The 21445-nt window shown below is 38.6% G+C and overlaps 1 protein-coding gene and 1 long non-coding RNA gene across 2 annotated transcripts; both read left to right on the forward strand.

Annotated features, from left to right (window-relative positions):
* Window positions 1-7394: 7394 nt before the first annotated feature.
* LOC146921969 (uncharacterized) lies at window positions 7395-11526 on the forward strand. Its single transcript, XM_085711419.1, has 4 exons — window positions 7395-7405; window positions 10389-10517; window positions 10609-10666; window positions 11035-11526. Exons 1-4 carry the CDS (start codon window positions 7395-7397, stop codon window positions 11524-11526), a joined length of 690 nt encoding a protein of 229 aa, XP_085567545.1.
* A 3828-nt stretch (window positions 11527-15354) lies between these two features.
* On the forward strand, window positions 15355-16740 carry LOC146921970 (uncharacterized). The gene is made up of 2 exons (XR_015010813.1): window positions 15355-15510; window positions 16076-16740. It is a non-coding gene; the product is annotated as an uncharacterized LOC146921970 (long non-coding RNA).
* Window positions 16741-21445: the final 4705 nt, after the last annotated feature.

Raw genomic sequence — 21445 nt, forward strand, 5'->3', positions numbered from 1 at the left:
CGTTTCAATGGGATTTCTTTCCGCAAAGAGGATTAAAATTTTAAAAACCCCTCTTAAAATCCCTTCACTGCGCATCATGGATTTGAGAATGTTATAGAGCAACTCAAGGTTGTGAACCCTGGCGTACAGTTCCGTGTGGATGGGCTCAACTTCTTGAAGTACGTGCGAAATGGGGAAATTGTTGGTCAAGATGATGATGGGCAAGTCTGAAAAGCCCGAGCTTTGTGTTGCCCTGTAATACTTTTTTGGTTTTGCTTAACCGGCCTTTGTGCCTCTGACATTATATGGCCCTTTGTGGCTCGTATGTTTCTTGCTTTTTTAAACATTTGCTTCTGAAATGCATGATTTACTTTGGCATAATGTTTTGATTTTGCACGCTCATTTTGTGAGGCTTTTTAATACCGATTGAAGTATTTGTTGAGAGCGAATTATCTATCTTGTGTGTTTGACAGACTGCAATAGTTCGTGTGCTCTAAATTGTTCGATTTGTAAAGTTGCTCGCTTTTGAAGTGCGAAGTTTTTAAGCCGAAGGTTGTTTTGCTGTGGTGGGGTGGACTACCCTGCGCAGTCATTAATTCGATAAGTGATTTAATGACTGGAGAGTTCAACATGCCCGCCTAGCTTTTTGTTACTTTGACTTGATGAAATCACAGTTTTGCCTTTCTCCTTCCCAGGTAGTAAGTTACTTTGCTTGGAAAGTTTTACCTTTGCGTAGTTTTGCAAGGAAGAGCTTGGCAGGAAGTTTCTAACTGTTTACGCGAAGTATTAGTCAGAAGTATTGCACATCCAAGAGATTGTTTATCTGAATGTGTGTCCAAAGTTATGGACGTGTAACAGTGGATGAACGAGAGAATTTTCTAAGTTCAACGCACCGAGGCGTGAAACACCCATCGCGAGCTGGGGTTCTACCTAACATGCCGAGCAGTGATGTCGCAGCGGTAAGCGTACATACTGAGGAGTAAGAGAATTTGTTGTGTAAATTCCTCCCATCCTTTTTCTTTTTGGATTCGGAGTGGCACGACTTTCCTCTTCCGTTTATTTGCTCGACGGGGAGCGATGAGTTCGTTGTATAGAACTAAGTACGTACATTAGTGTAACTTGGCGTTGTCCGCCATCTAAATGTAGTACCTTTTGAGTTTTTCTGCATTCCAAGTCCTTGGAATAGCGTTTTGATGGAGGTCTTCGAGTCCGTAAGCTCCCGTCCTGGTCTTCATTCGGATCCTGAAGGGGCATTCCCAGTTGGCGGCGAGTTTCCCTTCTTCGGAATCTTTCTGGTTTCGTCGGAGGACGAGGTCGCCTACTTCGAATTCTCTTTTTATGACTTTCTTGCTGTGACGAGCGACTATTTTTTGTTCTAGCGCTGCTTCTCGCAAGGTCGCCCCGATCCTGACTTCGTCTACGAATTCGAGCTCTTCACGTAGATTCGCTGTGTTGGCTGGGAAGTCAGTGCTGGCGTCAGTATGCCATGTGAGTTCGGTTAGCTCAATGGGTAAGACCGCTTCTGTCCCGTATATAAGTCGAAAAGGTTACTCGCCAGTTGTGGAATGAGGAGTTGTTCTGTAGGCCCAAATGACCGCATGTAATTCCTCAACCCATTGGGTTTTGGAGTTTTCTAGCCTTCTTCGTATTCCTCGTAGAATGACCCTGTTTGCGGCCTCGGCGAGGCCATTGGCTTGAGGGTGTTCGACGGAGGTGAAGCTTTGTTTGATGCCGATATTCCTTAAGTATTCTTGGAACCTTTGGTCCGTGAACTGTGTACCATTGTCGGATATCACTAATGCTGGTACTCCAAACCTTGCTAGGATGTTCCGTTTGAAGAAGCGGAGTACGTTTTTAGCTGTGATCTTGGCCAATGGTTCGGCTTCGATCCATTTGGTTGAGTAATCGATTGCGACCACTAGGTACTTTAGCTGTCCAGCGGCTTTGGGGAAAGGTCCCAAAAGGTCGATGCCCCACCATGCGAAAGGCCAAGGGGAAACCAAGGATGTTAGCTCAGCAGGGGGTGCTAGGTGCATGTCCCCGTGTCGCTAGCATTTATCGCAGAGGTTCACGTAGTTTTAGGCGTCTTTCAACATAATAGGCCAATAGTAACCTGCTCGTAGGACCTTTTTAGCGAGAGCTTTCGCACCAAGGTGTTGTCCGCAAATGCCGTTGTGGACGTCGGTGAAGACTTCTTGGGTCTCATTAGGTCCTAGGCACTTGATCAGCGGAGTGATGAAGCCTCTTTTGTATAAGGTTCCTTCAACTGAAGTGAATGAGCAGGCTCTTCGTTTCAACCTTGTTTTTTCTTGTGGGTCGGCAGGGAGTTCGCCATTCTCTATGTATTGAGAGATGGGTCCTCTCCAGTCTTCCATCCCGATGATCGAATTGATCTCTTGAGGTAGAGCCCCTCTGTCCTGGATGCTTGGTTCGCCGAGGACCTCCTGAATTACTATTTTGTTTCCGTTCGCAGTTCGCGTACTTGCGAGTTTCGAAAGAATGTCCGCCCGAGTATTCTGTTCGCGAGGAACGTGAGTTACTTCGACGGCTTCGAATTCTTTCATTTTCTCTAGTACTAACTGGACGTATTTTTGGAGGTGGTCTTCCTTTACTTGGAATTCTCCTGTGACTTGGGAAGCCACTAGTTGTGAGTCGGTGATGATTTTCACCTTTTTGGCTTCTAAGTCTTTGGCGGTCCGCAAGCCAGCCAGGAAGGCCTCGTATTCTGCAGTGTTATTGGTGACAGGGAAAGCTAAAGCTAGGGAGATTTCGACAACGATACCTTTGTTGTCTTCTATATTATTCCGGCTCCGCTTCCCTTAGAGTTGGATGATCCGTCTACGAAGAAAGTCCATTCTTCAGGGCTTTCCTCAGCTGGGAAAGTCATCTCGGCGAGAAAGTCGGCGAACACTTGTGCTTTCAGTGCCTTTCTGGATTCGTAATGTATGTCGAACTCGGATAGTTCGAGTGACCATTTCATCGTCCGACCGGCTACGACTAGGCGACCCAAGATTTGTCTGATGGGTTGGTCCTTCCGGACTATCACTGTATGTGCTAGGAAGTACTACCTCAATCTTCTAGCTGGGGTGAGGAGTGCGAGAGCTACCTTTTCAATTATCTGGTACCTTGTTTCAGGTCCCAACAATGCTTTGCTGGTGAAGTATACCGGTTTCTGTCCCTCCGTCGTTTTTCTGATGAGGACGGTGCTTACTGCATCGGAGGAAACGGAGAGATATAGGTACAGTATTTCACCTTGATCGGGTCGCGATAGCACTGGTGGAGAAGAGAATGTTTCTTTGAGACGCTTCAAGGCGATTTTGCACTCGTCCGTCTAGTCGAACTTCGTTTCTTTCCTCAAGATTTTGAAGAAAGGAAGTGCGTGTTGAGCGGATTTAGCCACGAACCTAGAGAGAGCGATCAGCATTCCGTTGAGCGTTTGGATGCACTTCTTTGAATGGGGTGTTGGAAGCTTAGTAAATGCGCGACATTTATCTGGGTTTGCTTCAATTCCTCTTTCTGTCAGATAGAAAGCAAGGAACTTACCTGCTTGGACTCCAAAGGTGCATTTTTCTGGGTTGAGCCGCATGTTGTACTTCCGAGTTTGTTCGAACACTCTTCTGAGATGGGCGGCATGATCCACCTCTTGTTGGGATTTTACGATCATGTCGTCCATGTAAACCTTGAGAATGTCGCCCAGAAGTGTCTTGTCATAGACTTTGTTCATCATACGTTGATAAGTAGCCCCCGCGTTTCGTAGACCGAAGGGCATTACATTGTAGTAATAGTTCCCTGATTCGGTTATGAAGGCTGTTTTCGTTTTATCTTCTTCAGCCATGGGTATCTGGTTGTACCCAGAATAGGCGTCCATGAAGGATAAAAGTCTATAGCCGAAGGAATTATCTACGAGTTTATCGATGTTAGGAAGAGGATATGCGTCTTTAGGGCAGGCCCTATTAAGATCGGTATAGTCAACACACATACACCATTTTCCATTAGATTTCTTGACAAGTACAACATTGGAGAGCCAGGTAGTGTATTTGGCCTCAGAAACAAAATTTTCCTCAAGAAGGTCTTTTACAGCTTTTTCTGGAGTCTCTGACTTTTCAGGAGACTGCTTTCTACGTCGCTGGGCTATAGCGCTAACTCCGGGGTCTACTGTCAGCTGATGACAGGCGACGCTAGGGTCGATTCCAGGCATATCGGCCGCGCTCCATGCGAATAGGTCGGCGTTCTCCCTAAGGCAGGCGATCAGCTGATTCTTGACAAGTTCGGGGAGATCCTTGCCTATTTTAAAGTTCTTTGAGGGATCGCTTTCAAAAGGGACCAGCTCGAACTCACCATCAGGAACAGGTCTAAGAAGTTTCGCGTTAAGCGGATCCTTCTTTTCCCATTTTTGTTCCTTCAGGTCCTCCTTGGTGAACCTGGGGTCAAGCTCGACCAAGTTGGCGTCCAGAGTACTCGCAGCAGTTTTCCCTTTGTCCTCAGCAGGTTTGCTGGATTTGGAAACCGAGTTCTGAGATTTGTTGGCTTGGAGGAAACATCTTCTTGCAGCTTTGATGTCTCCGCTGAGGGAGGCGATGACGCCATCCTTCGCATGGTACTTCAACTTCAGATGAGCGGTTGAACATGCAGCCCCTAGCTGGGCGAGCCCGGTTCTCCCTATAATGTAGTTGTAGAGAGACTGGCAGTCGATCACCAAGAATGGGATCTTTATTGTTTTCTTGGCCTCCCCTCGCCGAAGGTGACCAGTAGCTCTACCTACCCCCATGGTTGAGTAGATGAGCCGTTGAAGCCGAAGAGTTCGTCCCCAACGTAGGGAGAAAGGTTTTTCTCCGTTAGTTGGAGAGTTTTGAACAGGCTGGTGTACATGATGTCGCATGAGTCCCCTGTGTCTATCAGGACTCGTCGGACATCTGCATTGGCCATCGATGCTAGTACTAGCAAAGGAATGGCCGAATTTGAAGCCCCATCAGGTAGTTCAGAGTCGTAGAACGCCAAAGGTGGCCTTCCTCCTCGAGTAGAGGGGGCCATTGTATTGACGCTCATGAGCTCTTCAAATTTCCTCTTCATGCTGCCCATGGAGATTCAGTGTTCCTCCGATGATGATGTTGGCGGTAGGGAACTGCTCCCAGATGCATGAATAAGGGGTGATTTCCACGTTGTCAGGGAAATCACCGAGGTGTTCTATGGACATGGCGATGGTCCTCCCGTGCTCAGAACCATCACCGATGAGCTCGACGACTTTCCTTTCTGTTTCTGGATTTTTCACGTACTGCTTGAGCCGTCCCCTCTGGATGAGGAGTTCAATGGCATCCTTCAGATGGACGCAATCATCGGTGGTGTGCCTGTGGCATTTGTGGAACCGACAATATTTCGTTTTGTCGATCCCCTTCCTCTCCTGAGATGGAGCCTTTGGTGGCTTGATGCCTACTTCTGCCAAATCGGCTACAACGATCTCAACGAGGATTTTCTCCCTTGACATGGCCAAAGGAGTGTACTAGGTGAAGTGGCCGTTGGGCCTCTTGCTTTCCCGAGTAGCTTTGCCTTCCTTCTTTTTCTCGTGGAATGGCTTTTTGGAGGATTCGGCAGCAGGCTCCTCCTTCATGACTTTGTTGAGACTGTCTCCGTACAAGGCCTCTTCGTAGGCAATGTAGATCTTGGCGATCGCTAGGAACTCGTTGAGAGTCCTTGGACGATCCAAGAGGACAGCTTTCTTCACGTCTATCTCTTCACGCAGACCTTTGGCAATGAGGTACAGCTTCATTGTCTCATTGGCACCTCTTACCTGGACAGCTTCTTTGTTGAACCTCTCGATGTAGTCTCGGAGGGGTTCGCTTCTTCCTTGGACGATGGCTTCGAGGGAAGACACCGTTTTTGGCTGTGTCCTTGACGTGGTGAAGTGGGTTGTGAACTCGTTGCAGAGGTAGCTCCATGAGTTGATGGAGTTTCTCCTCAAGTTCTTGAACCATGTGACCGCTCCTCGTCTCAGCATGGTGACGAAGAGCTTACATTTGACGGCGCCTCACACCGACCTGTAAGTGAGAACCGCTTCGATGTTCTCGATGTGCTCATCTGGATCGGTCGTCCCGTCGTATGAGTCCATTTGCGGAGGCTTTTCCAGTCCGCGAGGAATATGAGCTTCTCGAATGCGTCGTGTGAACAGACCATAAGCGTTACGGTAATAGCGAGCGTCGCGAGTGTCTTCAGAATCGGAGGGAGACCAAGAGCTTCTGCCTCGCCTAGGCGGGGACCTTCTCGGGGAAGATCGTCTTGGTGGTGATCGCCTGGTTGGAGATCGTCTTGGTGACCTCCTTGATGATCTCCTGGTGTAGCTCGGAGATCTGATGCTTATGGAGCGCCTCGGGGATCTGGAACGGGGCCTGTGAGGGCTCATTCCCCTTCTGCTATGTGTTGGAGAAGGAGTCCGCCTGGTTGAGGCGATGTGGCGTGCTTGCTCCAGATCCATCAAACGTCGGTTCTGTTCCTCGATTAACGACGTCTATCGTTGAACTGTGCGGATAAGGTTACCAACGAGGACGCTGGTTGGTGTGGCGTCTTCGGGCGTCTCCGTAGGTCGTGGGAGACCTTGCAAAGGCCTCACTAGGAGAGGAACCATGTGAGTTGGATCCTCTTGGTTTGTCTCCACGGGTGAAGGTGTAGATGCCATGCCATCTTGTTGAAGGACACGCACCTCACTTCGTAACCGGGAATTGGCACCGTTGGCAGTCATGGTAGTTTTTGTGAAAAGCTTTGGTTTTTAGGAGTGTAAAAACAGGGGAGCTTATTTTTTCCCACAGACGGCGCCACTGATTGTACCTGATCAGAAGGTGACTGCCGGTGCTTTGAATGCGGTGGTTGTTACGGTGGTAGAATGTGTTGGAATGCTTGTTGGAGCGGATGGGGGGTGTGTACCTACAGGCACTCCGACGCTCAAGTCAGTAGAGATTCAGAGAGTGAGGGTTTGAGATGAAGAAAGAGTTCTACCTTGGGGACTGCATTGAGTCCCCTATTTATAGAGGTGGAGGGCTGCAGAGCCGTTGAGGAGGCACACCTGGCTCTGGCGGTTACAAAATCGTGGGAAGTGTAATCCCAGAGAGTTTATTGCGGGAACGTGCAGAACGTGCAAAGAGACGTTGGGGTTCGTTTGAACCGGTCTCGTTTGCTTCCTGCAACCCCTCGCGGGGAGGGGGTATGTTGCTAGCAATAACGTCAAACGTGGAGTTTGGGCTTTGAAAGATATTGGGCCTAAGTTAATGGGCCTAGAATCCTTTTGGCCGGTCCAGAACAAAGACAATTGTCAATATCGAATTCCAAGAACAAAAGATGGTTTTACAAACTAGATGGCTGCTCTATTTATAGTCTAACATTGACTTGAGCCCCAAGAATTAAATCACTAAAGTGTTGCATAAGAAACCATGGGCTCTAGGTCAGAAATACTAAAATAGGCAGCTTGTCGAAGAAGCAAAAGCAGCAAAAGGGCAAAAGGGGGCGCGCCTATGCTATATTCTGGTACAAGATCTTCAATTTCTTTGCACAAGATATTTTTGTATAAGATCTTCATATTTTTGGCGTGAATCAGCTCCAATTCAACTTTCTTTTGCTCCAAGACTAAATCTTTTGAATATCTGAACTAAAATAATTTGCAATTGAAGTAAAATAGTTCTAAAAGGAAATAAAAACATATTAAATCTAAATAGAATAAACTTAAATATTATATAAAAGACACTAATTATCGACTCATCAGCTACATTGGGTATATATAGCAAATCGCGCCAAACGGGTCAAAAACATTAACAGATTTCAGCCTAACTCTTCATCATGTCAATGTTTGGGCCCAAAAACCAAATATTTTTAAATATACCCCACCATAAAAAAAAGTGGACCCCTACCGGCATGGACCTTAGGTCGTCGCACTTCGTGTCTATGCCCTGTGGCCGGCCCTGGTCGGTGTCATGTTGGATATTCGCATCTGTTAATTGAGCTTTGTTTATTTATTTGGGTTTGATGATAATTTAGGGTTTCTAGATTGTGGGGGTGTGAATTAGGTCGAGTGGCATGATGAGTATGACTGGAATATTTGTATGATTATTAGGATTTTGTTGTTTGCTAATAGCTCACACAGACACTGACATTGTTCATGATACTAATACATCAACACTCATAATAATTTGAGAAAATATAATCATACGTGTCAATGTGGTGTTGCTGTCGAAAACTGACATTTGCCAATTGAGATTTGGTTACTTAGGTTTGATGATAAGTGAGGGTTACTGTGTGTGAATTGGGTAGAGTGGCATGATGGGTGTAATTGGAATTTAGTATGATTCATAGGACTTATTTGCCTGCTAAAAACTCCCAGAGACCAATACCGTCACAACACTCACACACATTGACACCAATAATAATTTAAGAAGATACTAATTAAATGTAATTACATGTGTCAATGTCGTGTCGTATACCCGCATGTGTCAATTAAGCTTTCCTTATTTGGGTTTGATGATAATTGAGGGTTTCTGGGTTATCGGGGTGTGATTTGGGTAGAGTGGTATGTTGGGTTTGACTGGAAATTAGTAAAGTTCATAAAATTTATGGTTAAATATGTTTTTAGTTCTTACATTTTACGCTCCTTTGAAGAATAGTCCCTACATTTCATTAAATGTTTTTAAAATCCTCATATTTTATATTCGTTATCAAAATTAGTCCCTGTTGATAATTCTCTAACGGAATGCTGATGTGGCGGTTAGTGGGTCTCAATTATTTTAGACTTAAATATGTTTTTTGGTCCCTATATTTTGCGTGAATTTGAAGAATAATCCTTACATTTTGGGACTAACTGCCACATCAGCATTCCGTTAAAGAATATTTAAAAAAACATATTTAAAGAATATTTAAAAAAAATATTTAAAAACACTAACTGCCACATCAGCATTCCGTTAAAGAATTAACATCAGGGACTAATGTTGATAACGAAGATAAAATGTGAGGATTTAAAAAACATTCAATGAAATGTATGGACTATTCTTCAAATGGGCGCAAAATGTAAGGAATAAAAACATATTTAAGAACAAAATCAAGAGACTTCCTATGCTCAAGCACACCTGCAAGAGACTTCTATTCAAACATAATTACAAAGAAAATTGTTTGAGGTTGAACACTTGATATACAATCAGTGGTGATTCACAATACAAATCAGATATAGACTCTTAAGATTCTAGAATTTCTAAGATATGAAAGTTGTTAATAAATTCTAAGTGAACTTTGTTGTGAAACAATTTCAGCAGAGTTTTGGCACTTGTAAAATTGTTGTGAGTCTCTTGGAAATCTTCAAGTCTTCACTCCTTTATATAGAGGTGTGAAGGAGATGTTGTTGATTGCTAGCACATCAAAAAGAGCCGTTTGAAGCTTGATCAAATCACCAATGATATGTTGTCTGATTTGGTTATTGTCCTATGAAGGAACAATTTCAAATCCATTCCAAGTATAGAGGAATACCAGCGTAGTCACAGCTGTTGTTCTTGCACTATTGCAGGCACAAAACAGAGTAGTGGAGGTAGTGGTTGTACAATTGTACTATTGTCCTTTTCCAACGTTCTCCAAAGAATAAGCATCCAATGCCTTCCAAAATCCTCTGATTTTAGCCATTGCTCCAGGCTTCTATTCTTCTGCAATGATAGGCGTGATTAAAACATTTGAACAACTTTTGAAACTTTAAATTTTTCTGCTTCTGATGATCTTCAGCTCCTGATGATCTTCAAAACCTCTGATGATATCAGATTCTGATGACCAGCTTCTGAGGAGAGTGCTTCTGATGACGTCAGCTTCTTCAGGACCTCTTGTCTTTAGAACCTCTTTCTTGCAACACAAGCTTCCTTCTTGTAGTTTTCATTGCTCTCATTTGTTCTTCAGAACCTATGCTTGAATTAAAGACACTAAATTTTTTGTCTATGGTCCTGTACAGTTGAACAAATATTAGCATATCCAATTGACAATTTTTAATATCTTGTTATCATCAAAACTCAAAGGGTAATGTTAAACACATTTTGTTCCAACAAATTGAGGTTACTAAAATTTCTGATCCTCATCTCTCCATCAAAGATAGTCAGATCCATGCTAAGTATGAACTGATCACCCTAAATGTAAAGCTTTTGGGTTTTATATCTCCCAAAAGATTTCTTTGGGAAAATTTACTGTCAAGCCCATTTGTTACGAATTATAAAATAAGTTATTTTGGCATTCAATGATTTAAAGAAGCTATTTTGTGTCTACTTTTTTTAAAAAAAAATCATCGACACAAAGTAATGTTTATGAGAAGCTAGTTAAGACAGTTCTCCATTCGAAGCAGATTTTAGATATATATATCTTTAATGTACTGTGAGCCTAGTCTAACCAGTGGTGAACACAAATTTCAGGAAACATTGTGTACAAAGCTACAACGTCTTTGACTTTTTGAGAGACATTGCCAGCAGGGTTCCTGACTATAGCCACGGAGATGGCCATTCTGAGGCTGGGGCTGATGATCGCGCTGTTCCAAAGAGAAGGTTCAAAGTCCAGTAGCTTTTATCTTTTTATTTATCTTGTCTAATTTATATATGCATATAAGCAATTAAAACCGTTAAGAATGTTTACCAGGAAAGTTGCTGGTGATGATTGCAATGACAGCGATAGAGAGGTTAAGCGGAGTAAAATGGTAATTTCCCTTTTATCGAAAACCTATACAAGGCTAAGTTCTTATCATTCAAGTGTTTAGAAAAAGATAAAATAAAGTCATTGTTTTCATACAAGTTATAGGCTATTTTCGTAAGCTACCCTTATGAGCACATGGAAATAAGCTAAAAGCAGTGTATTTCATAAGGTCTCACACTGCTTATGCCAGTATACAAATTCAAATAAGTCACTTCATGGAGCCTCTTGATTCATAAGCACCTATAACCTTATAATTGGGAATCAAATGTTTATCTCGGTTAAACAATTGTAAGAAACTAGAAGGTAATCTAAACTAAGACCTGCTGCAGTTTTTAGTCATGATCGATGATGGTTAATTTTGTTTGATTGCAGCCTGAGTTGGGCCACATTGGCGGTACTGGTAAGGGAAGAGGAAGGGGTAGAGGAAGAGGCCGCGGTCGAGGGGCTCGAACTGCAGAAAGAGAAACCTTACATCAGCAGGTTGAATTTGAACCTTGCACTTCTATTCAGCAAACTAGCAAAGACGTCCACAATACAAGTATGGCAATAGATAATGGTTCAGAACCAAAGGAGTTATCAAAGGAAAATATTGCAGCTCACGAAGAAAGTACTCAATCTCTCCGAAACATTGATCTGAATGCCAACTTACATGAAAACGAGGAGAAAAACAATACAAGCACGGATATAATTACTCAGGCCCCATTTCCTGAGCCTGCTGCAACAACAAATATGCAACATGAAGAAATTCCAGGTTGGTCCCTTTCTGATGTCGACAAGATGGCGATTGACACGCTGCAGCTTGCAGCAAACCTTGGTAATAGGCTAGATGAAGATGAGGAAGATTATGATGAGGATGAAGAGTAACTAACACCTTAAGGTGGAAATCATGACTCTGAAGCTAACTGACATGTGCCAATTGAGATTTGGTTACTTAGGTTTGATGATAATTGAGGGTTACTGGTGTGAATTAGGTACAGTGGAATGATGGGTGTAATTGGAATTTAGTATGATTGATAGGACTTATTTGCCTGCTAAAAACTCCCAGAGACCAATACCTTCACAACACTCACACATTGACACCGATAATAATTTGAGAAGATACATAATTGAATGTAATTACATGTGTCAATGTCGTGTCGGATACTCACATGTTTCAATTGAGCTTTGCTTATTTGAGTTTGATGATAATTGAGAGTTTCTGGGTTATCGGGATGTGAATTGGGTAGAGTGGTATGATGGGTTTGCCAGGAATTTATTAAAGTTCATCGGATTTACATGCTTGTGATTTTATATTGTTGAATAGCCAATCATGTAGGTTTGTGATGTTATTGGGACGATTTCTCTCGTGAAGTTTAGCATTTTCCTTTTTGTTTATGACGCTAACAATAATGTTACATTTGCCTTTACAAACAAAAAAAAAGTATTAAATTTGATAATATGAAATGCTTCACTACACATATTAAAATACTCAATGGTCACTTAAAGTTTTGCTCACAACATAGAGCCCAAAATAGAGTAAGATGACATTGAGAATTGAAATATATAAATTGCTACCAAAAAGGTTAAGAGAACTAATTTTACCATCTTTAAAAAAAAAACAAAATTTCCGAGGAAAATAATACAGACTTTGGAATCTTCTAAGTTCATTCTCATTTTTAGTCTTCCACAAAACCCACTTTTTATTGACATGAGACTAACCTTGTTTGGTTTGAAGGTTTTGGTTCCCGGTTCGAAAGAAGCCTGGAAAGAAACAAATTGTGATCATAAGTTAAGATATTCAAATTGAAATAATTTTAGAGAGAAACGCCTGAAAATAGCGAAGATTGTAATTCAACATGAATAATCAATAAATATTGACATATTTTTGTGGAAGCAGTTATTTTTGTGTGGAAGCAAAATGGAAAAGAGGAATAAGAAAGTGATATAAGAGGGAGGGTCGTCGACAATCGTTGTTGAGAGATAGGGCGCGGATGGGGGATAAAGTAGGGAAGAACGGTAATGTGCAAAGGAGGTTCTTATAAGAGGGAAATGTGAAGGGATGAATGAAGGTGGTACTCTTCACTAAAAAATCATGTCTTTTCATTTTCTAATTGGTCACTCATTACTTTTTATGGTTTTTTTTCTTCGCTTTTACGGGTGCAATGGAGTGTTTTCAAATGACAGTATATGAATGTGATGTGGTTGTAAAGGTTGAACAATGTTGAAGGAGTGAATTCGTTCTTGTTAATGCATTATTTTTTTGAACTTTAACTCTATAATGCATTTTCTTTTCAAAATATGTAGTTTTAAATTTATATTGTTTATAGAAGTAATGATTTTTTTTTATTATCGATATGTAGATATGTGGATTTGGTGCTGCTACATTGTCAATTTCCTACAATGAATGACGCCATACCATTTGAGGGTTGAATGAATAACAATTTAAATGTTCCACTAAATATGATCTTAAAAAGGAGGCCTCTTTATATTTAGTGGAAAACATGACTCCATTCCAGTTGTCGTTTTATTTGGTGTAAGCAATGCATTATGATAGAGGAATAATACATGTATATGCATTATTGTGACAACTTTCTTTTTCATATTGACATTGTATTTTTACTCTCTCCCACCCTCTTTCGCTCTTTATTATTTTTGTCTCAAAAGAAGAAGGAAGAAATGGTTGTCCCAATTCATAAATAAAGTTGTGGATGAAAAATTGAGAATAATATTTTCACATGTTCGTGCCTGTCTGAACTAACTCACGATGGATTATACACATGTGTTAAAATAATTTTTTAACACATGCGCGACACGATGAATTATATGTTGGTGATTTCCAAAATAATGGAATCACTTTAGAACCAAAAGTTGTTACTCTTGACCAAGAGTTGTAACTCTTCATGGGAACCATTCATATACATTTGAACATTATTATTTATTGATAGATAATGAACCATGACATTGATTCAATTGTGTATGGTTATAACCTTTGGCAAAAGGGTGCTTAATGAACCATAGCATTGATTAAAGTGTATATGATCATAACCTTTGGCAAAGGGGTGCTTAATGAATCATAGCATTGATTCAAGTCAAAGGGGTGCTTTCTCTCATGTGCAGAGTCATATAATGCACTGTAAATGCTTGGTATTTGGGCATTAATTTGGACAGACAACAAGAAAATCCGATCCGATAAAGAATTCATTCTAGCCGGAATTTTGTTGCATTAACAACATAATTCTCCATCATTCTCTTACTCTAAATTATCCATCAATTCTCTAATGCATGAGTGAATTGCTGGAATCATAAATCTGTAAAATACTGTTAGGAGATACGCTTGGTGTGGTTGTGCAATACACGTCAAGGAACTCATAGTATCCTGAAGGGCATTCGCCAGTCATTCCTTATTGCATCCAATATACAATTATTGGTGGGGGAGAATCGAACCTAAAGGTTAGTGTGGCAACCCCATGCGCTTTGAGTTTTACATGCATAACCATTAAACTTTTCAGGTTTCAAGTGCATCATGCATCTTCCCAACAATCAAGATATACAACAATCTTTGGAATTTAGATGCACACTTCATCATATTCATCTTCATCATCTTCTTGGTCAAGTTATTGCAGCAGACCCCCAACACAAATTCCAACAATCTTTAGGTTCGACTTGTGATTTACTTGTGATTAATGGCTACAATTTTTGGGAGAGATGAAAGCTTATATTTTCACCCATGACTACGGTGAAGGGTAAACAAATTTCTTTTATGAATATATGTTATGGAAATTTATGGATAAATATTTCATATGTGATGTGTTTTTGTTAAATTTACACGTGGTTGTAGATAATATATGCATGATAAATTTTGATATGTGTGAAATTTATCGTTTGAAATCCATTTGATGTTAATTTGAACATGAGATAATATGCAATAAGTGATGACGTATCATGAAATATTTAGTGTTCTAAATACATGTGTATTATCTAAAAGTAATTTATTTATGTTAGATTTATCATATGGTATTAGATCAATACATGCATGATTTAGAAATAATTCAAGAACACAATTAGATAAGTATTTTGGATAAATATGTGACTCTATTTTAAAAGGTTTGAAAATGATGGATGATAAATATGACTGATATGCTTAATGCTCTTTAATGCATGTACAGTATCTAAGTAAAATATGAATATGTTAGATTTAACATGTGGTAACATATATATGCATGATTTAGAAATTGTTCAAGTATATGAATTTTGCTAAGTATAGTTGTCATACCCCAATTTTTGACCTAAAGATCCTACATTCATACACTGACACGTATCATTTGACCCTGATCTCTCTTTGACTTTTCATTTGAAAATTCGGCAGTGAGGTATTTTAAAATACCTCATGTTTGGTTCCAAGTTGGGCCCTCTTCTTTTTTTAGTCGTTATTTCCATCTGTTATTTTGTTCAATTAATTTTGATTTTATTATATATTTTTTTAATTAGCCATTTTTTTATTTCTTTTATTTTTTTTATTTTATTTTAATTAGTCATTATTTTAATTAGTAATTTCTTTTTTTTCCTTTTTAAGATAAGTCCCAAAAATCAATACCGTGTAGTTATCCTCTTCTATTTTCATTCCTTTGTTATTTGTGTTATTATTATTATTATTTTTTTTTAGTTGATAACAATCAAAAAGAGTCCCAATCCAAAACAGCCTGTCACATAACACTCAATCTGTAGAGTTTATTCCTCCCCAAGCCAAGGCAATTTTGTTGCTTCTCTTGAACAAACCCTAATGCTATAAACACAGTTTCACAGGACCGGGAGAGGAGAGAGCAGCTTTTCTTTGGCACATTCATTTTCGTTTTTTCCTTCAAACAACAGGTTGAAACCAACACATCCCAAACATATTTCACTCATCCATATTCCATATACATGCTTTTTTATTACTTCCTATCATTATTATTCACGCTATGAATTTCAACATGCACATATTCCACTCTCTTTTTTCTTTTCTCACATTCATACTTCATATACATGATTTTTTTTATTACTTCCTTATGATCCATTCCTTTTTTAATTTGTTTGCTTTTCCTATTTTTTTCAATTCAAAATCCAATCGGTCCTTACCCTTTTGTTTACCTTGTTTTTCTTTTCTTTTTCTTTTCCTTTTTATTTGTTGTCTAGTTCATGTTGCTGCCTTAATCATGAATCAAATTCATGTCATCTTTGATTTTTATCAATGATGCAGTAACCTCATCTTTACAACAAGAATTTAATTTTGTCATTACTTTATAAGATTATTGGTGAAAACTAAAGACCAGCCTTTAGCTTTGTGTTGGTATTTTAGATTAGGCACTAAACTGGAAAAGGCTCTATAATAGATTAGTGTTATCAATGGCCTTATTATATGTGCATAAAATGAATTTTTTTGGGTACCACTTTGCAGATCTAACTTCTCATGTTTGAGCTGCCAGCAACCCATATATTGACTATAGAGTTTACTTGCTTTGATTCTCAGCTGTAGTTATTCTCCATCGCTACATATATAATTGGGTTCCCATCGTATTGCTACGTTTATGACATATATATTTTGATTCCAGTACATTACTTGTTGCTGCGTCACTCTGTTTCAATTCCAATTCCAATTACCAATTGCCTGCTGCCCCTTTCGTTCTTATTAACTTTCCCTGTTGTGGTGCTTCGATGTGCTTCTGTTGTGTTTGTCGTGGCTGCCCTCTTGCATATTTATCATTCATTGATCTGTCCATATTTATTTCATGTCATTTATATTTTATCGCATGGATTTAGCATGTACATTAGGTCGATGTAAAACATTTGTATTTCCTTTGCATCTTTATTATCTTATGTTTTTTAGATTAGGCTGCATATTCATCATTCATTTAGTTGTCCATATTTATTGACATCGCATGGGATTTAGAATGTATATTTAGGCTTAATGTAAATTAATCATGCATATTTATTTTTCCGCAGCCTTTAGAATGTAAATATAGGTTTAATGTAATTTATTTATTTTATTGCAGACCTTAGAATGTAAATAGGCTTAATGTAATAGCTTTAGGTGCATGTGTGCGTGTGTGGGTGTATATTTTATTTTCATGCTCTCTAGTTTAGGTTAATGGTCTTTGTGGTGATCCAACGTCACCACGAAGACCCTACGCTTTTATTTTTTTTATGCTCCGTTAGTTTATCATTCAAAAACAACAAAAACAAAACACAAAAATATTTTTTTAAATAAACCTTGATCTTAAATCAAGTGACGTCTTTTTTTATTTTCTTTCCTTAATCAAACTTCAATCAATTTAATCATATTTCAAGTCATTTTTCTTTAATATAAAAAATACAAACAAATTTATTTTGCCATTTGGCTTTTCCATTTTAAAACCTTTTTCAAAACATTAAAAAACACTCCACCAATCAAACGTCAATTTTTACCCCGAACTACGAGGTTTTGATCCCTCACGGGTACGTAGGCAGAGGACACTCGTCCTTCCATATCAATAAAATGTAGATAATTAGGTCTTCCTTTTTTTTAATCATTTCAAATTCTTTTTTTCAAAAAAAATAAGCAAGTTATAGCACACTAATTAAATAAAACCAAGAGGTTCCCGTAGAGTACTACGGACATAAAGGGTGCTAATACCTTCCCTTTATGTAACTAACCCCGAACCCTAAATCTTTTCAAATGTGGGGTGTTTGAACTTTTTTCCCCTTTTCTTTAAAAATTAAATGTTCAGTCGTGAAATAAAATAGTGAGTCAAAAGCTAATCAAATAGCCTTGATCTCCAAAAAATGACGCGACAATAGTAATATGTTAAGAATGTTTAAACACTATTTTATTTATAAAAGTAGTGTAGATAAATTGTCAAAATATCAAGTGGTTGCTTAAATGATATTATTTACTTTGTGTAAGAAATTGTTATCATTAATATTGTGTTGATATTATATGTACATGATAATATAAAAGTAATTGTTAATTTCTTGTTTATCATGACATTAAAATAATTTGGGTATGTTTTGAATTATTGTAAGTTGATATATGTTCATAGAAGAAAGTCATAGAGGATATTAATGATTTTGGTTCATTGTTTATTTTTCTATGCGATTGTTTATTGAAATTTTGCATTGAACATATTTAAACATAAACTTGAATTTAACACAATGAATTTATGATATATGTGTTAGTTATATGATAACTAAAATCAAAATGTTTGTGTTATATTTAATTTTATGTGGAGTATATGACTTGCATATTTAATCTCATCTTATGAAGTTTGGTTATGACATTCTTTTATGATCAAGTTTTATTTTGCTATGTATGTTTAATGCATTCAATGTATGATATATCTTGGCTAGATATAAAAGAAAAGTTGAAGTTCAAATTGAAATGCATGTTAAATATTGTTATAGTAAAGGTGTAATGACATAAAAGTTTGTATATTATTACAATATACTCAATTGACAAAAGTGTCATGATTTGATAATAGTTGGTGAATACTATCAAGAGTATATAAGTTGATCCATAGACATAGCTATGAGAATACAAAATCTATGTGAATAATTGAATATTCAAAGTTTATAAAAGTTAAAAGAAAATCTTGCAATTATTTGACGAAATGATTGACAAGGAATGATGTCTTTGGAAATGATGTTGAATACATTGAAGACATTATTAGGGATGTGGTACAAACTCAAATCTAATTGATCACTAATAGTGGAAACTCACCCACACTTGAGTAGCATCAAGTCTTGGGTTCAATAGTGAAAGTACACTATAAGAGTGATTGAAGTACTCGACAATAGATACATCCCAAGGGGTAAAAGTACTTGGACCATAAGAAGAAAAAGGGTAGGATGAGGTTTTTCTCTTAATGGACTTATAGCATATATTTGCTGGAATGCATACTTATGGGGCATTTCCGATATAGTCTACCTATGTGAGAATGAAGTTTGGCCGCTTCACGGAGTTTAAGGGTTTGACTCTTAAATTCTCATGAAAAGGGATATATGGCACAAGGTCTTCTTAATGTGTCATTTTACAAGTCTCTTTATCAATGGTACCGAGATTCTATGTGTAAGTTAGGCACACTTGTTCTAATGGATTGTTCGTTCAAAGCTTGCCTACCATACTATTTGGGAACGAACGAGAACTTAACTTACTAAGTAATGGTTCAAATCGCGAGATACCATTATCTAAAGGCATGGAATTTCCGGATTTATGAGATTTAGTATTTTGATAATGGTGGGGGATTGTTGGTGATTTCCAAAATAATGGAATCACTTTAGAACCAAAAGTTGTTACTCTTGACCGAGAGTTGTAACTCTTCATGGGAACCATTCATATACATTGGAACATTATTATTTATTGATAGATAATGAACCATGACATTGATTCAAGTGTGTATGGTTATAACCTTTAGAAAAAGGGTGCTTAATGAACCATAGCATTGATTCAAGTGTATATGATCATAACCTTCGGCAAAGGGTGCTTAATGAATCATAACATTGATTCAAGTCAAAGGGGTGCTTTCTCTCATGTGAAGGGTCATTTAATGCGCTATAAATGCTTGACATTTGAGCATTAATTTGGACAAACAATAAGAAAACATAACAGGAATTTTGTTGCATTAACAACATAATTCTCCATCATTCTCTTACTCTAAATCATCCATCAATTCTCTAATGCATGAGTGAATTGCTGGAACCATAAATCTGTAAAATGCTGTTAGGAGATACAGTTGGTGTGGTTGTGCAATACACGTCAAAGAACTCATAGTATCCTGAAGGGGATTTGCCGGTCATTCCTTATTGCATCCAATATACAGTTATTGGTGGGGGTGATTCGAACCTAAAGGTTAGTGTGACAACCCCATGCGCTTTGAGTTTTACATGCATAACCATTAAACTTTTCAGGTTTCAAGTGCAGCATGCATCTTCCCAACAATCAAGATATACAATAATCTTTGGAATTTATGTGCACACTTCATCATATTCATCTTCATCATCTTCTTGGTCAAGTTATTGCAGCAGACCCCCAACACAAGTTTCAACATTATACACATGCGTGACTTAACTTGCGCTGGAGGCATTTTCGAAAGTGCATTTGAGAGTGAGCAAAACGTGATAGGAGAAGAGCATTTTTCATCAGGGGTTGAGAATGTTGCTTCAACCATCAGCCCTGTTGTCTTTGAAGACAATGCTATCATGTTGGAGAAAAGTAATGGGTCTGCAGTTGAAAAGTGTCAGCCTTAGGATATATATCAAGCAAAAAATATTGTAATACCCCTCTATGTAGATAATATTGTTGATACAGCAGGGACTGAACCGGTGCATTCTTTAGCAGGAAAGTCGGCTAATGAAGTGGCTAAGGTTGTTTCAAGTGATATTAATACCAACCATTTCGCAGCTTTTCTGCCTTTTGATGACAGAATCATAACTTATGAAACACGGATACAGACACGGGACACGACGCTGACGCATCCACAATGATAAAATTTTGAGAAAATGACATATGTTATGATTTTGGGACACACCTTAGATCAGAAGTGTCGGTGCAACAGAGATCATAACAAATGATGCTCACAATTATAGAGGAAAACATACCTCAACATACCTCTGAAGATATAGAGGCTCAGGCCAATATCTCCAATCCTGAAGATTGGCTGCCTGACGTTAATACAATTTTGTGAATCAATTTCATGCTCAAGTGTAAAATGCTCTTCTGTCCAGGAACTCGGTTGGTTTTTCTTCACTCAGCTGATATGGAAACTATCTCTATGGTGCCAGAATTTCAACCAGTGGATGCTTCTAAAAACGCCTTGCTTCATCAATGAAGCTCAAAAGAAAAGTGTTCAAATTCTTTAAAATTAGGTAAAAAAATAATTTAGATTATGTCCCTATAATTTCAGATTCCTCCACTTTTAGTCCCTCGTTTAACGACGTCAGCAAAATATGCATACATGGCACGTGAAACGAGGGACAAAAAGTGGAGGAATATGAAATTACAGGGACCAAAAGTGGAGGAATCTGAAATTACATTGACGTAATATATGCAGATTCTGCTAACGTGGTTAAATGAGTGACCAAAAGTGGAGGAATCTAAAATTACAAGGACAAAATCTATTTTTTTTTTTTTACGGTGACTAAAACCGGAATTCGCTAATATTACAGCGACACTATTAACCCTTAAAATTACGGGGAGACCTATCCTCTGAGGAGCAAGATATGGCAAATGAATGAAATAACTACCAAGTGAGTGATAGAGAAGCTGATAGAGATTTCACCTTTTATATCTCCAATAGGCAACAAAAGGACAAATTGAACCAAAAGCATAATAGATTGCAGTAATCAAGTGGACATAGTGATTATATATACAAACTCGTTCCAAAAAGGTGTTAACAAAGAGAATGCCAAATGAGTTTTGTTATGAGGTTGATTCAAATCCTGTTCTTAATTTTAGCAAGATTGGGCAGGAAATGGCATCAATTTCTCCCCTGTTAGTCAAGGAAGTTTCTCAGTATGGAGGAATTTCTTGGGCAGGTGGCTGTCTTGTGCATTGGTTTGTGATTTCATTGGTTTCTTTCTCTAACTTAGTGTTCCTTAAAGGCAGAACAGCCGAAGAATGACACAACAAAACCAATCGAGCAGACCAGCTACAAAATCTCATTAACCTTCTATTAATATAGGACAGAATGACATAGTAAGATTCAAGTAAGTTGAGTTTCAAAACATTAATATATTTATAGTGGAAATTTTAGAGCTGAACGATGATGAAGGATTAACCAAGATCTTTAGGAGC

This window comes from Medicago sativa, chromosome 5 (assembly GCF_051527215.1).
Source record: "Medicago sativa cultivar Bolivia chromosome 5, Bolivia_mono, whole genome shotgun sequence".
Lineage (NCBI taxonomy): Eukaryota > Viridiplantae > Streptophyta > Magnoliopsida > Fabales > Fabaceae > Medicago > Medicago sativa.